The sequence below is a fragment of the Nannobrachium achirus genome (assembly GCF_963921795.1).
Source record: "Nannobrachium achirus genome assembly, chromosome: 20".
NCBI classification, from domain to species: Eukaryota; Metazoa; Chordata; class Actinopteri; order Myctophiformes; family Myctophidae; genus Nannobrachium; species Nannobrachium achirus.
Genome location: NC_137827.1, coordinates 32,907,420 through 32,920,341, shown reverse-complemented (window position 1 = coordinate 32,920,341; position 12,922 = coordinate 32,907,420). Strand labels below are relative to the sequence as shown.

The 12,922-nt window shown below is 43.9% G+C and overlaps 1 protein-coding gene across 2 annotated transcripts; it reads right to left on the bottom strand.

The window, feature by feature from the left end:
* Positions 1-22: 22 nt before the first annotated feature.
* Positions 23-12,209, bottom strand: slc2a2 (solute carrier family 2 member 2). Of its 2 annotated transcripts, none has more exons than XM_080751344.1 (12): positions 12,032-12,209; positions 11,322-11,417; positions 7,775-7,980; positions 7,170-7,294; positions 6,536-6,651; positions 6,114-6,276; positions 5,224-5,330; positions 4,350-4,430; positions 3,989-4,093; positions 3,500-3,601; positions 2,681-2,884; positions 23-2,336 (listed from the first exon to the last, which is right to left on the bottom strand). In XM_080751344.1, exons 1-12 carry the CDS (start codon positions 12,050-12,052, stop codon positions 2,133-2,135), a joined length of 1,530 nt encoding a protein of 509 aa, XP_080607470.1. In that variant the 5' UTR covers positions 12,053-12,209; the 3' UTR covers positions 23-2,132. The 2 variants fall into 2 exon arrangements, with proteins under 2 accessions (XP_080607470.1, XP_080607471.1); XM_080751345.1 differs by having other exon boundaries at positions 11,322-11,414.
* Between the last annotated feature and the right edge of the window lie 713 nt (positions 12,210-12,922).

Below are 12,922 nucleotides of genomic sequence, written 5' to 3'. Positions count from 1 at the left end.
CCCCCCCCCCTCCCTCCCAACGTTTTAGTAAATTGTCGATGACCACACAGACAGTTCCCCCAAGGGCCCCTGAGAGCCAAGGGCCCCTGGCCCTATGGCTAGTCCAGCCCTGGCCGGGGTCCATTTGGTTCGTACACTCTCTGAGCCTAACCATAAGGGCCATTTGGTTCCTAACTCTCTATCATTTAGCTGGTGACCCCCTGGAACTCCCTCAAGGACCCAAGGGGGTCTCCGCACCCCACTTTGAGAATCAATGGTGTAGGTAGGCAATTTAAGGCAAAGAGGTTCTGGAACAGGTTCTGGAACATGTTCTGGATCTGGAACCTCTTTTGTGGTGTTTTTCCTCCGTGGTGGAAAGCCTGGTGACGCGAGGTTACTTTGGTGTTGGTCAGTGGTTCTCAAAGTGTGTGGTCCGGGGACCACTGTGTAATGTGTATGCCCAGGGCCAGGGGTCCCCGAGGCAGCAGGTCCAGGGCTGTCAACCCTCCTGGATCCTACAGGGGTCTCCTGGATTGTAATTTCTCCTGGATTTCTCCTTGATTTGGCAAACTAAAAGATTCACCAGAACACGAAAAAAAAACTGCATGGTGCATGGATGCACCTGGGACATATCCTCATTGATGTAGCCCAAGGTCATATAGTACCAAACATTTAATTCAGTAGCAGTAGGTTCCTGAGCCACTAGCCCGACTGGCCCTCCTAAAGGCCTCACCGTTGGTTTGTTGGGCCTCTTCCTCACGGAAGACACAGGGTGGGGCGCCAACCCATACTGCTCCCGGCCGGGTGCCGTCTACATTCCGGCTGTCACCCATCTCTCCAGGAAATTACATTTAGTTTCGAGGAGAGGACCCCCGGGTTATATTATAGCATAAAAGTTAACCCACTTTGACTCTATTTTATTCTTCAGCTATTCCAAAATAGCAAGCCCACACATTGAGAACACAAATCTTCTCTTATGGGGTCCCTGGCACATAATCTATTCAGATGGGGGTCCGTGGCCAAATGCGTATCAATTTAGGGGTATGTGTGTGTGTGTGTGTGTGTGTGTGTGTGTGTGTGTGTGTGTGTGTGTGTGTGTGTGTGTGTGTGTGTGTGTGTCAATCTCATGAATGTTTGTATCAGAGTGATACTGCGTGTTTATTGAGGTTAATTGCCATGTTCCCAGTAGTCTCGAATGTGTCTTTAAGGCATTGCTGTGGGATGAGGAGGGAGAGGCATGTGTCTTTTGGTAAATATTCCTATCCTATCTGCAGGCCATTTAGTTTTCTCACATTGACTGCCACCTGTCTTCACTACATATGCTGGATCAGCACCATGGCCCCTGGCTAGATATGAGTGTTGTGAGGATATATCCATTACATCTACTCTGATACTCTGCAGCACAAAACAGAACGATTGTTTACATGTAATTTATTTTATTTGGGTAAAATACATATTCTTCGGCAAACAAATCTATTTTTTTTTTCAGTTGTATAGGTAGTTGATAACCAGACTAAAGTTTATTTGGACTTGTGCAAAATAGCCAATACTGCAAGAGAGGCTTATAGTTTTGTGATACCTTAGTGTCAGATTATGTAAACAAAACTCCAGATATACAAAAGACTCATTATTATAATGTTCAGTCACTGTATTAGCTTGATGTGTGTACTGTAATACACTGTATTAGCTTGATGTGTGTACTGTAAGACAAAGTGTGGTGTATGTGGTGTCCTGCATAACAACAGGCATATGTTTATCACAGAGGAACTGCCCTCTAACCAGAGGACCTGAAGTTCAAGTCCCTTCACTCCCTTGTCAGTTGTCCTTGAGAAAGCACTGAATTCCTAACAAGCTCCAAGGGACGACATCCCGCATACAAACACTAAAGGGTTTAATATACTTTGTTCCACACTGTATCATTCACCAAAATGTTCCCTCAAAACTAACACTAACCCCACCCCTAACCCTAAACTGAGGGAACATACTTAGGTCTGTTTTCAGAGCACGACACAGGCATGCCGCGTGTAACTAAGTATAAATCCGTATGAACAGGTTCCCCCATTTGCCTGTAATGAATCATACAGTACAGGCTAGCCTACTGTATGTGTGTGAAAGCAAATGCACACCCAATGCCTAATATACTGTACTCAGCCTCAGGCGTCCGTGGCTGATTTGAGTTTCTCCAGTTCAGTCTCGTCTGTGGGTCCAGGGGGCACCTTTTTCTTGCCCTTCTGGAATACAGCGGCAATTTCTTCGAAGGTTTTCCCCTTGGTCTCCGGTACCCGAAGGTAAGTAAACACAGTGAAGGCAAGGAGAAATCCAGCGAACAGAATGAATACATAACTCCCCAACCATTCCTGTAGGAAACAAATAAAATGGTCATGTTAATTAAATAATACATTTCCCAAAGATAATTTTCTTTAGCTCTAGCTTGAGAGGTTGAGGGATTGTGTTCTCTGCATTTGATCCATCCTAAATACCACACTGCGGTGCTCAGGGACCAACTCTAGGTGTAAATGACAGTAACTTTCATGGTGAAGGGCAATGGCAGGAATATGTGCTGTACGTACCGAACGTGCATGTTTTTTGGTGTGAGAGGAAACCAGAGTACCCAAAGGAAACCCACATAACTATTAAATAATAATAGAAGGGGGAAACATCATGTGTAGGTGTTTGTTTTCATACATGTTTGTGTGCTCACCTGTATGTAAGGGAAGGTCATGCCTACTATAAAGTTGCTAGTCCAGTTGCAGCAGCCAGCCAAAGCAATGGCTGCCGGCCGTGGTCCCTGGCTGAACAGCTCAGCCACTATGAACCATGGGATAGGACCAGGGCCAATTTCAAAGAAGCTGACAAACAGGAAAATGGCTGACATGCTGACGTAGCTCATCCATGAGTATTCATTCTGAAGAGGAGAGGGCAGGGGTCACTTACAGTAGAACAAGAATTATCATGTTTGGGGTGTTTCTCATGTATTCATGATAAGGGTTGCAAATATCCAAATATCCACAAGATATGTTAGAACCACGATTATTCTGAATATGAAAAACATTTTCACGCTCAAACTACTTGTTTGAATGTTACAACTAAAATATTGTGTTATTATTATTATTATTATTATCCAAAGCTATATATATTTCAATTCTTTCTAATAGTTATTACTTAAATTGACAACTCAAGTTTTGGCAGATTACATAATCAGAGCTGGTTGTGTTTTAGCCACAAAAACGTAGACACCATTTCAGTGTCTACGTGGACGAGATAATGACAAGGCACCCCAAGCTATGAGGTGCCAGTGGGGTGAACATTTGTATTATTTGGTCAACGGGTAGGGAGAAAGTGAGGAATAAAAAATAAAAAAAATAGGTTGATAGGGTCTCGATCAGCTCTTCCATTGCATTTCTGATGACAAATAACATGTTATACACCACAGATCATGCCCTGTTAACTGGGGCATTCAAATGGCGGGAGTAAAGGAGTGCTTGCTTTGACAGACAGAAGCTAGGATGACAAGACAAACCTGCATGTTGAGGCCCACTGTCATGGCAATGGCACAGCAGCACATCCCTGCAAGACCAACCAGAGTCAGAGAGCGCCTGCCAGCCCTGTCCACCAGAGCCACCTAGAACATACACATCTATAGTGTAAATGCATTGTTTTGTTTTTTTGTCGGTGCAATATTCATGCATGTGTAACTGATTGTGGTCATTTGGTCAGAAGTTGGTACCCAGCCGTTTTACATTTTGCCACAGAGTCAGCCCTCAGTAAGCACACCAGCCGCCAGGAAAGCTGAATATGCACAGTTGAATGTGATATGGGCTGTGTGTGTGTGTGTGTGTGTGTGTGTGTGTGTGTGTGTGTGTGTGTGTGTGTGTGTGTGTGTGTGCGTGCATGCGTGCGTGCGTGCGTGCGTGCGTGCGTGCGTGCGTGCGTTCGTGCGTTTGTGTGTGAGTGTGAGGGTGCGTGCGTGCCTGTGTGCGTGCCTGTGTGTGCGTGCAAGTCTACTCACAGACACCATAGTGAAGATTGTGTTGATAACCCCTACTCCGATGGTGGCGTAGACCGGGTGACCAACTCCAGCACGTTCGAAGATTGCTGTCGAGTAATAGAAGATCTGAGAGACAAAATAGTCAGTCAATGTCTGTTAATTCATCTTCACTATAAGAAACATTACACTATATTTACATTCTTGTCTGCCCAGATAGAAACAAGAGAGATTACTAAAATTGTCACAGTACAGTGGCGTTGAAATGTTTTTACTCAACCATGTCAGATTGATCTTCCCTTCAGCCAATACATTTCTTGAATTAAGCTGAAGTGAACTGAACAAGAGACAGGCAGAGGTGTGAATAAGCATGCTTTCTACTCACAGCATTGATGCCAGAGAACTGCTGGGAGAGGTGCATAGCAAGGGCCACAATCAGCTGCTGTCTATACACAGTGGATCGTATCTAGAAAGGAGCATGTGACATATTATGTTAAAGAATCACTCAAGGAAAACAGTAGGATAATGCACCATATTATCTATCTATCTATCTATCTATCTATCTATCTATCTATCTATCTATCTATCTATCTATCTATCTATCTATCTATCTATCTATCTATCTATCTATCTATCTATCTATCTATCTATCTATCTATCTATCCATCCATCCATCCATCCATCCATCCATCCATCCATCCATCCATCCATCCATCCATCCATCCATCCATCCATCCATCCATCCAATCCATCCATCCATCCATCCATCCATCCATCCATCCATCCATCCATCCATCCATCCATCCATCCATCCATCCATCCATCCATCCATCCATCCATCCATCCATCCATCCATCCATCCATCCATCCATCCATCCATCCATCCATCCATCCATCCATTCATCCATTGTACAAATAAACAACATCTTAGCAATTACACAATATAATTGAATCCTGCGGTATCAGATTGTGTCACTATATGCACCTGTCCCTTGCACAAACTTTCAAGTATCCCAAGAAGAAGCTCTATGCTCTGTCCATTTGCAGCTATTGTTTGCTCCTAATATTGGTGAAATTGTAAGCTTATTGTGCTCTTGTGTAAGTTGCTTTGGCTAAGAATGTCAGCCTTGCTGATGTGATGTAGTGCTCTTTAAAACATATATATATATATATATATATATATATATATATATATATATATATATATTTAGCATTCCATTTCCCCCAGCCTAGCAGTGGTCTTTTCCATAGTGACATACCAAGGAGAGGATAGAGACCCTCTCCTGCTTGTCTGCCTCCTCCTTCTCTATCCTCATCTCCTCCAGATCAGGAGTGGGGTCATACTCCCCCTTGAGGCGAAGCAGGCCTTGGCGAGGAGAGGGATGGATGGCAAGAGGGACAGAAGGACAGGAGAGGATGACAGAGAAAGTTGTAGAAGGGAGAGAGGGGGAAGTAGGAAGATGATAGAGGGAAAGAGGAGAGAGGGGATGGTAGAAGAGCAGGAGCATGAGAATAACAATATATATTTAAAGAAATGTAATAAAATAAAAGTGTGCGATAGAATTATGTGTGTAACAGAAGTCTACAGTATATCCCCCTTGGATTGACAGAGTGGTAGATGTCTGGTTTCCAAACCGAATGGCTACATTCATTAACCACTATTAACCACCGTACGGTATGCGGCTGCCACCATAAACCCCATATGGTTGAGTCCCTCAGGGTTCTATGCTAGTGTCTTTTCTGTTGTCTATTATTGTGGGGAAAGCTGTTGCTGTACATAACCAATCAACAAGCTTATAATGCGTCGTAGCGGGATGCGTTGTAATCTTGTCAATTGGCTATTTTCTGTGAAAGCTTTCCCCACAATTCAGGGTTCTGGGGTTAAAGTGGTTAACATGGAGCTCAGCGTGAAACTCAGCGTCTGTGCGCTCATGCTTGCATGCCTGGTAGGAGTGGTTCGCAAAGTGGTGTCCAGGGACCCTCAAGGTCCAAGTGGGTTTCAAAAGCACCCAGGTCTGTAAGTAACCCTGAGAGTGTACAGACCTTGTACAGTAGATCCATTTGGGCTCTGTTTGTACACTCTCAGAGTTATGGGGTTTGAGAACCACAGTGGTAGATGTTCTGCCTTCTTGTGCAGATGTGCTCTTACTCTTGCGGGCCTCGTTCTCCTTGCCCAGTTTGATGTAGAGGTATCGAGGGCTCTCGGGGCAGAAAGGCAGCAGGAGGGACTGTAACACTGCTGGGGCCCCGGACAGTCCCAGCAGCAGGGGCCACATTGTATCATTACCAAGCAGGAAATCCAAGCCTATCACCTAAACACACACACATACAGACAAACCCCGCCCGCACACATACAGGAGAGGATGACATGGTAGAAGGGAGAGAGGGGGCAGTGTGCACTTGCACACACAAATACACAGAAAATGTAATGAGTGTGTGTGTGTGTGTGTGTGTGTGTGTGTGTGTGTGTGTGTGTGTGTGTGTGTGTGTGTGTGTGTGTGTGTGTGTGTGTGTGTGTGTGTGTGTGTGTGTGTGTGTGTGTGTGTGAGCGTGTGTGTGAGCGTGTGTCACCTGGCTTATTAGAATACCGGTGACTATAGCCAGCTGGTGTAGTGTTCCCAGAGCTCCTCTATAGGCCTTAGGAGCTATCTCTCCTATGTACATAGGCACCAGCCCTGACGTCAAGCCTTAAACACAAACAAACAACACAAAGCACACACTGAGTGCACAGCATATGTAAAAGTAGACGGAAAACTAATTTAATTTGGCGTCTTCACACAGGCATCACGATGGGTTTGTGACCAAAACCAAGCATCACATATAAGGCTGACCACAGGTTGAACCTTTCGTAATGACTACTTTCACAGTTTAATTCACAACCCCAGTACACTATTAAATGATCCCGCCACTCTTCTTGCCCATTGGTTGTTGCTTGGTTGGACAAAAGTCCACTCTCTGCATCCACTACCATTGAGAAAAAAACATTTAAACTTGGCCTCAGTAAAAAGGAACATCTCTGGGGCAATATAGAGTATAATTATTTTTCCCCTCCAAAAACTGGATATGTTAAAAATTTTCAGCAAAAGCCTAAACAACCCAAAGGAGGCAGAACAAGGAGGAATTAAGAGCTTGCTGGTTGGTCGGTCAGGGACCAATAAACTACCCTAGCATCCCTATGTTGGGCATGTCATAATAGGCAGCGTACCACAGTAGAAGCCCATGACAGCACGGCCCGAGATGACCATCATGTGAGGTTTCCACATTTGACACAACCCCATCAACAGACCAGCAGCCACAGCCAGTACATTCACCATCAGCATGCCCTTCACTCTGAAACACACACAGGGAGACAGCCAGACAAATACAGAGTGAGAGAGAGAGACAGACAGACATCTCTGGGACCCCAATGTACATTCTAAAATCCTCATGTTATTAATTGAACTCAAATGTACTTTTTTTCTCCTTTTCTTTTTAGATATTTTTGGGGCTTTATTGACAGTACAGTACAGTAGGTAGACAAGAAACGGAGAGTGATGGGGAGTGACATGCAGCAAAGGCCATCGGGATCGGGACTCGAACCCGCAACGTGCTGTCCGGCATCAGAGCCTATAATGGTATGCGCCTGGGCCACTAGGCCAACGAACGACCCGCAAGAGTAAAATTTTGTACATTGTCAGTGTTACAGACCCAAGAGGATCCATTTAGTTCCTAACTATCAAGTATTTAGCTGGAGACCCATGGGAACTCATCCAGGTCCCTGGACCCTGTTTTGATAACCAGTGTGCTACTGTATATACTCTTCGCCCTCACCTCCCTCTCAGGTCTCCAATGTAGCCCACCATGAAGGATGAAACCATGCCTCCAACGGAGAAGATTGCCACAGACAGAGACCAGTACATGATGACGGTGGGATGTGAACCTGGCGCGAGCTCTTGGTGCCCTGTGTCGTTGTCTGCAGACCTGCTCTCTGACTCTGACCACACGCCCAGGGACCTCCCATAATGCTTCTCAATGATCTGTGAAAGAGAATTAGTTGATTCATACAGGCGCATGTAAAGTACACTAAAATACAGGGTAAAATACAGTAAAGTATATGTTTAGCAGGTTGCACCCCAGCCCTGGGTAAGCATTCCGGCCTGGCAGGGATTTGCGCTCAGGAGATCTAGCTTTGTCTTGTTCTCTTCCACTGGTATGGAGACACATACCTCCAGTATGTGTCAGACAGAAAGAGGTCGATAACTGTGACAGGGGTCGATAACATTTGGGTCGATATCGTCAAAGGTCAAGGTCACAATCATGGTCAAAATTACGTCAGTGATATGTTAGGAATGGAGACAAACTATAAAGGGGTGCTCTGTGAAGCATTATCTCCACCAGGCTGGGTTGCCATGTCTGTGTAAGTTATGGATTTCAGCCATCAAGACCAGAGGAAGCTGTGTGGGAAAATAGCATTTATAAATTATAATGTGCAACTTTTCCCATTTGTGGTGCCCAGAAGTGAACTTGCTTTTGAAGGTGCGCCAACTGCGCTCTAGACATGTAATTCCAATTTGAGACAGACGTTTGCCTGTATGGTATGGAATATAATACTTTGGTGAAAAGAATTATGTGGCCTATAGTATTATGGGGAGTTGTGATTTAGTGAGTATCTATTTTATTCTTGGTTCATAACCCACAGACCCACAGACGCATAGAGGATCAGGGTGACAACAAAATACAGTTTTTAATTGTGGGTTCGCTGAAAGCGAGCACACGTATGTTATCTTCATTATTTATATATCAGTCAAGTTCTCCTCAACAGTACAAAGGCAGGGCCCTTAGCCAATGAGGTGCAGCCAAAGGGTAGATCTTTGTGCCCATACATGGTGTTACATGCGAGCCCACACTGTTTCGTAGGAACAGTATTTCTAGTTGAAACTGAAATGCTAAATACTTAGCATTTAGATATTAATATTAAGTGAAAATGTTCCAAAAGGTGGATTTTTTTATGAAACTCATATATCCTGCACCACACAGAGATATGGACAATATCCTAAAGGTATCTAATACAGTACAAGTACTGTACAGTACATGTACTGTATTAGGAGGCATGGCTTGACTGGATCAATATTGCGGCCGTGGATAACACATCACTCCAATGAGCAGCCAATGCGGTATTTACGTGTTATGTACAGTATGGGTGACATTTGGCAATACATCCATGTTCTACACAATGGTTCTTAACCTGTGGGGCGGGACTCCCAGTAGGGGTCCTCAAATTTTTTGGGGGGGTCCCCAGATGATTAACTTAATGTGCAACATTGTTTTCTCTCTCAACAGTAATTAACATTTCTAAAGTGGTAAGGACTTTTTAATACCCCCTCACACATGCTTAATACCTCACATGTTCACAACGCTCACAACGCCTCGCAACGTAGATCTGCTATTTTCACTATTAAATAGAACCATGTTATACAAAATGTAATGCCTCAACTCTTAGTGCTCGTCAGGCTGGGGGGTCCCCAGTTAAAATATGATTATTTTGGGGGTCGTGGCCTGAAAAGGTTGAGAACCACTGTTCTAACAGCACATGGATTGGGAACAGTGGGTAGTGTACCCGGTCTGGCGAAGATCTGCGCTCTGAGGAGCGGAATTTTTAGTTTTGATTATGTGACCTTCAGTTCAAGACTTGAACTTGAAGTGGCCTGTTATAGCACCACCATGAGGCCATAAATTGTGGTTATTACAAAGATGGTTGGCTTTGTAGAGGGCAGTGTTACATGAGGACAAGAGGAGCCACCATCTAATCAACATGTTGATGAGAAAGTGTATGTATCAGGATAGTTTCATGCTAGCAAGCAGCAGAGGGCAGGGATTATGTTTTCAGTCCTGTGAGTCTATCTGTCTGTCAATCAGTCAGCAGGAATCCAGGATAAAGGAAATGTGTACAAACCACATGATTATCTAGTAATAGTGACCATGAAACCCATTTGAAGAATGTTCCTTGGCCTACTGACAGCGTGCACGAACTTGTATGTCAAGTATGATGCTAATCAGTGTAGATTAGTTGAATATTGATCTATCATGTCATGATTGTATGTATATCATATAATGAGGTTGTAGGTGGTAGCCAGCATGTCACTCCTATCATAAGGAGATGGGGGACCACAGTCACCACACCCCACCTGAGACCCCTAGCCCTGGCCTGGGGGTATGAGACACCTCTTTTGAGTTTGAACAAGCTGTGTGTAAAAGGCCATGCCACACCTATTGTTTCTTGGTCATGGGACCCCCTTGGCCTGGCTTGGGTGAGAGGTATAAAGACACTGAGAAAAGATAGTTGAGGGACTTATTTGAAGAGAGCTTAGAGCTCTTGGGCTATGGTGGGACAGGAAATTCAAGAGAACCTGTTTTTTTGATGCTTTTGAACTGGACAACATATTTCTTATCACCCTCATCTTCTCGCCCTAGTGGCGAGAAAAATAACTTCTGGGAACTCAGATTGCCATCATCTCAACTAGATATATATCATGTCCGTAACACACACACACACACACACACACACACACACACACACACACACACACACACACACACACACACACACACACACACACACACACACACACACACACACACACACACACACACACACACACACACACACACACACACACACACACACACACACACACACACAGGCAGTGGCATGTAGCCATGAATCAACACTCACTCCATTAAAAGCACCTCTTTCCCCATCTCGTGGAGAAGGGGTGAATTGCGCTCGCCACACACATGAATTACCTTTAACTTCTGTTTTGATTTGGCACTAAAATCAAATTGACTTAACCTTTTGGGTCGAGGTCAATGGTAGGACAAACACTGGTGTCCTGGTCATAGGCAAATGACCAGGACTTTGACCTCAAAACCACACACTTATCATCCACACCCTGTAATGTCATAAGATAAAATAACACTCATCGACTCATCAACACACTCATACCACTACTCCACTAGGGTAGGCCTAGCAGTATACTTAAAGGAGTAGTTCACCCTCAAAATGACTTTCCTGTTGATTACTCACGCCATGGAGACTTGAGTTCAATAATATTTTTGGGTTTTTGTCGCATTCCTACAACAATATTTTGATTACAATAAATTTACCCCCATTGATTCCGGATGGGCACCCAAATGCATTTGGGGTGAACTACTCCTTTAAGAGAGATTCAACCATGGGAGATGAACTGTGATAGAGCTCTATACAGTCACTGTACAGTAGCTGCATTTACAAGTAGGTGAGAACACTGTATTCATCAATTGTCTGTGTATATAATATGCAATACAAATAGTGTATTATAGACTACTTATTATACAGTACCTTCTGTGGTGCGTTGATAACTCCCAGACTGTAGCCATACTGCAGGGACCCCAGGGCTGCAGTGAAGACAGCCACTGCTAAGGTCCCTGTCAACTGCTGGAAGATTGAACAACAATCAATAGGCTATTTATTACTCACACACATTCGCACATGCAGAGACACAGTCAGACACATACAGTAGGTGCATTTGTTTGCCAGACAGACAAACACAGACACACACCGAGAAATACACACAAATGCAACTGCTTGCTATTCTTATAAGCCTTCGGTTCTTCTCTGCCTCTGCAGGCTGTGGATTGACACCAAGAAATAAACAAATCAATTTCTGCCAGAAGTAAATCAATTTATAAATGTGATCCGTTTTAATGACACATTTGATTTATGTCATAATAAATACTACTACATATGCTGTCATTTAAATTGTATGAGCTCTGGATTAAGAGCAAAATACTCTTCTGTTAGTCAAAATACTTAAAAAAAGAAGTATGCTACAAAAAGATTACAAAAATCACCCCCCGACATCACATCCCGAGTTCATGTCAATGAAAAAGGCAATGATCATGTGCAAAACACACACTAGCTTTACGTTCTTGATCTGTAACATCTACCTGTAAAGATTTTATGTGCATTTACACATTACACAATTTTAGGTAGGACATGTGCCATCAAAGAACAAAAGTTTAAAAAGTTTTAGTGAAGAATTACCTTACCTTTCCTCCTGACGACTCCATGGGTGCAGAGTGTAAACCTTCCCAGAGACAATGGGTCTGCGTGCGTGCATGTGTGTGCGCGCGCACACACACACACACACACACGCACACACGCACGCACACACGCACACACGCACACACGCACACACACACACACACACACACACACACACACACACACACACTCAGACACCCTCAGGTAATCATCAGTGAAGCCCCCACATCGGATCACGCTGTGTCCACGTTCTAATCTGCAGACACACACACCCGCATACACTCACTCACACTCACAGATTATTAAAGGACATGCAGACTCTGTGATGCTCATGCACGCACATGTCTGCTGTCAAAAATTAATTTCCTATGAATACACAACCTGGAGATAAGAAAATCGATATCGGCCTGCAAAGCATAAAATAAGTCATCAATCACAGCCATTAAAATCATATAGAGCCTCTGGTGTTTTATTAGGTGATGTGGGTTTTGAGGCAGGTTGAGCACCCCACCAAACCAGCTAAACCTTTGCCTTCATCCTCCATATTTCCACACACCTACTGTAGATATATGCATTATAAAGTGAAACACACATATATCTAAGTGTGTGTGTGTAAATGTGATCTATCAAGTGATTTTGAAATATCTCAAATACCTCAAATGTAATTTACAGTAACAGCAACATATTGCCATGGATAATACTAATATCAAATGCAGCGTAGCCACATTTTTGGTTTACATGGTGTTAGCTCTCTAGTGAGGACATCTGGGAAGCACTTAGCAACCCCTCTATCTTACAAATACACACGAGCAGCAAAACACACAGGTTTAGGGTTAATGATATACTTCCGAGGGACGGAACAAAGTCTGAGGGTCACTGGCCTTGGATCTCTGCTG

Excerpts from the sequence above, each read along its gene's own strand:
- slc2a2 (XM_080751344.1), bottom strand. The coding sequence starts at position 12,052 with ATGGAGTCGTCAGGAGGAAAG. Across the intron at positions 7,295-7,774 it reads ATTGGAGACCTGAGAGGGAG|AGTGAAGGGCATGCTGATGG; the intron begins GTGAGGGCGAAG and ends TGTGTGTTTCAG. Across the intron at positions 2,885-3,499 it reads CAGTGGGCCTCAACATGCAG|AATGAATACTCATGGATGAG; the intron begins GTTTGTCTTGTC and ends TCTCCTCTTCAG.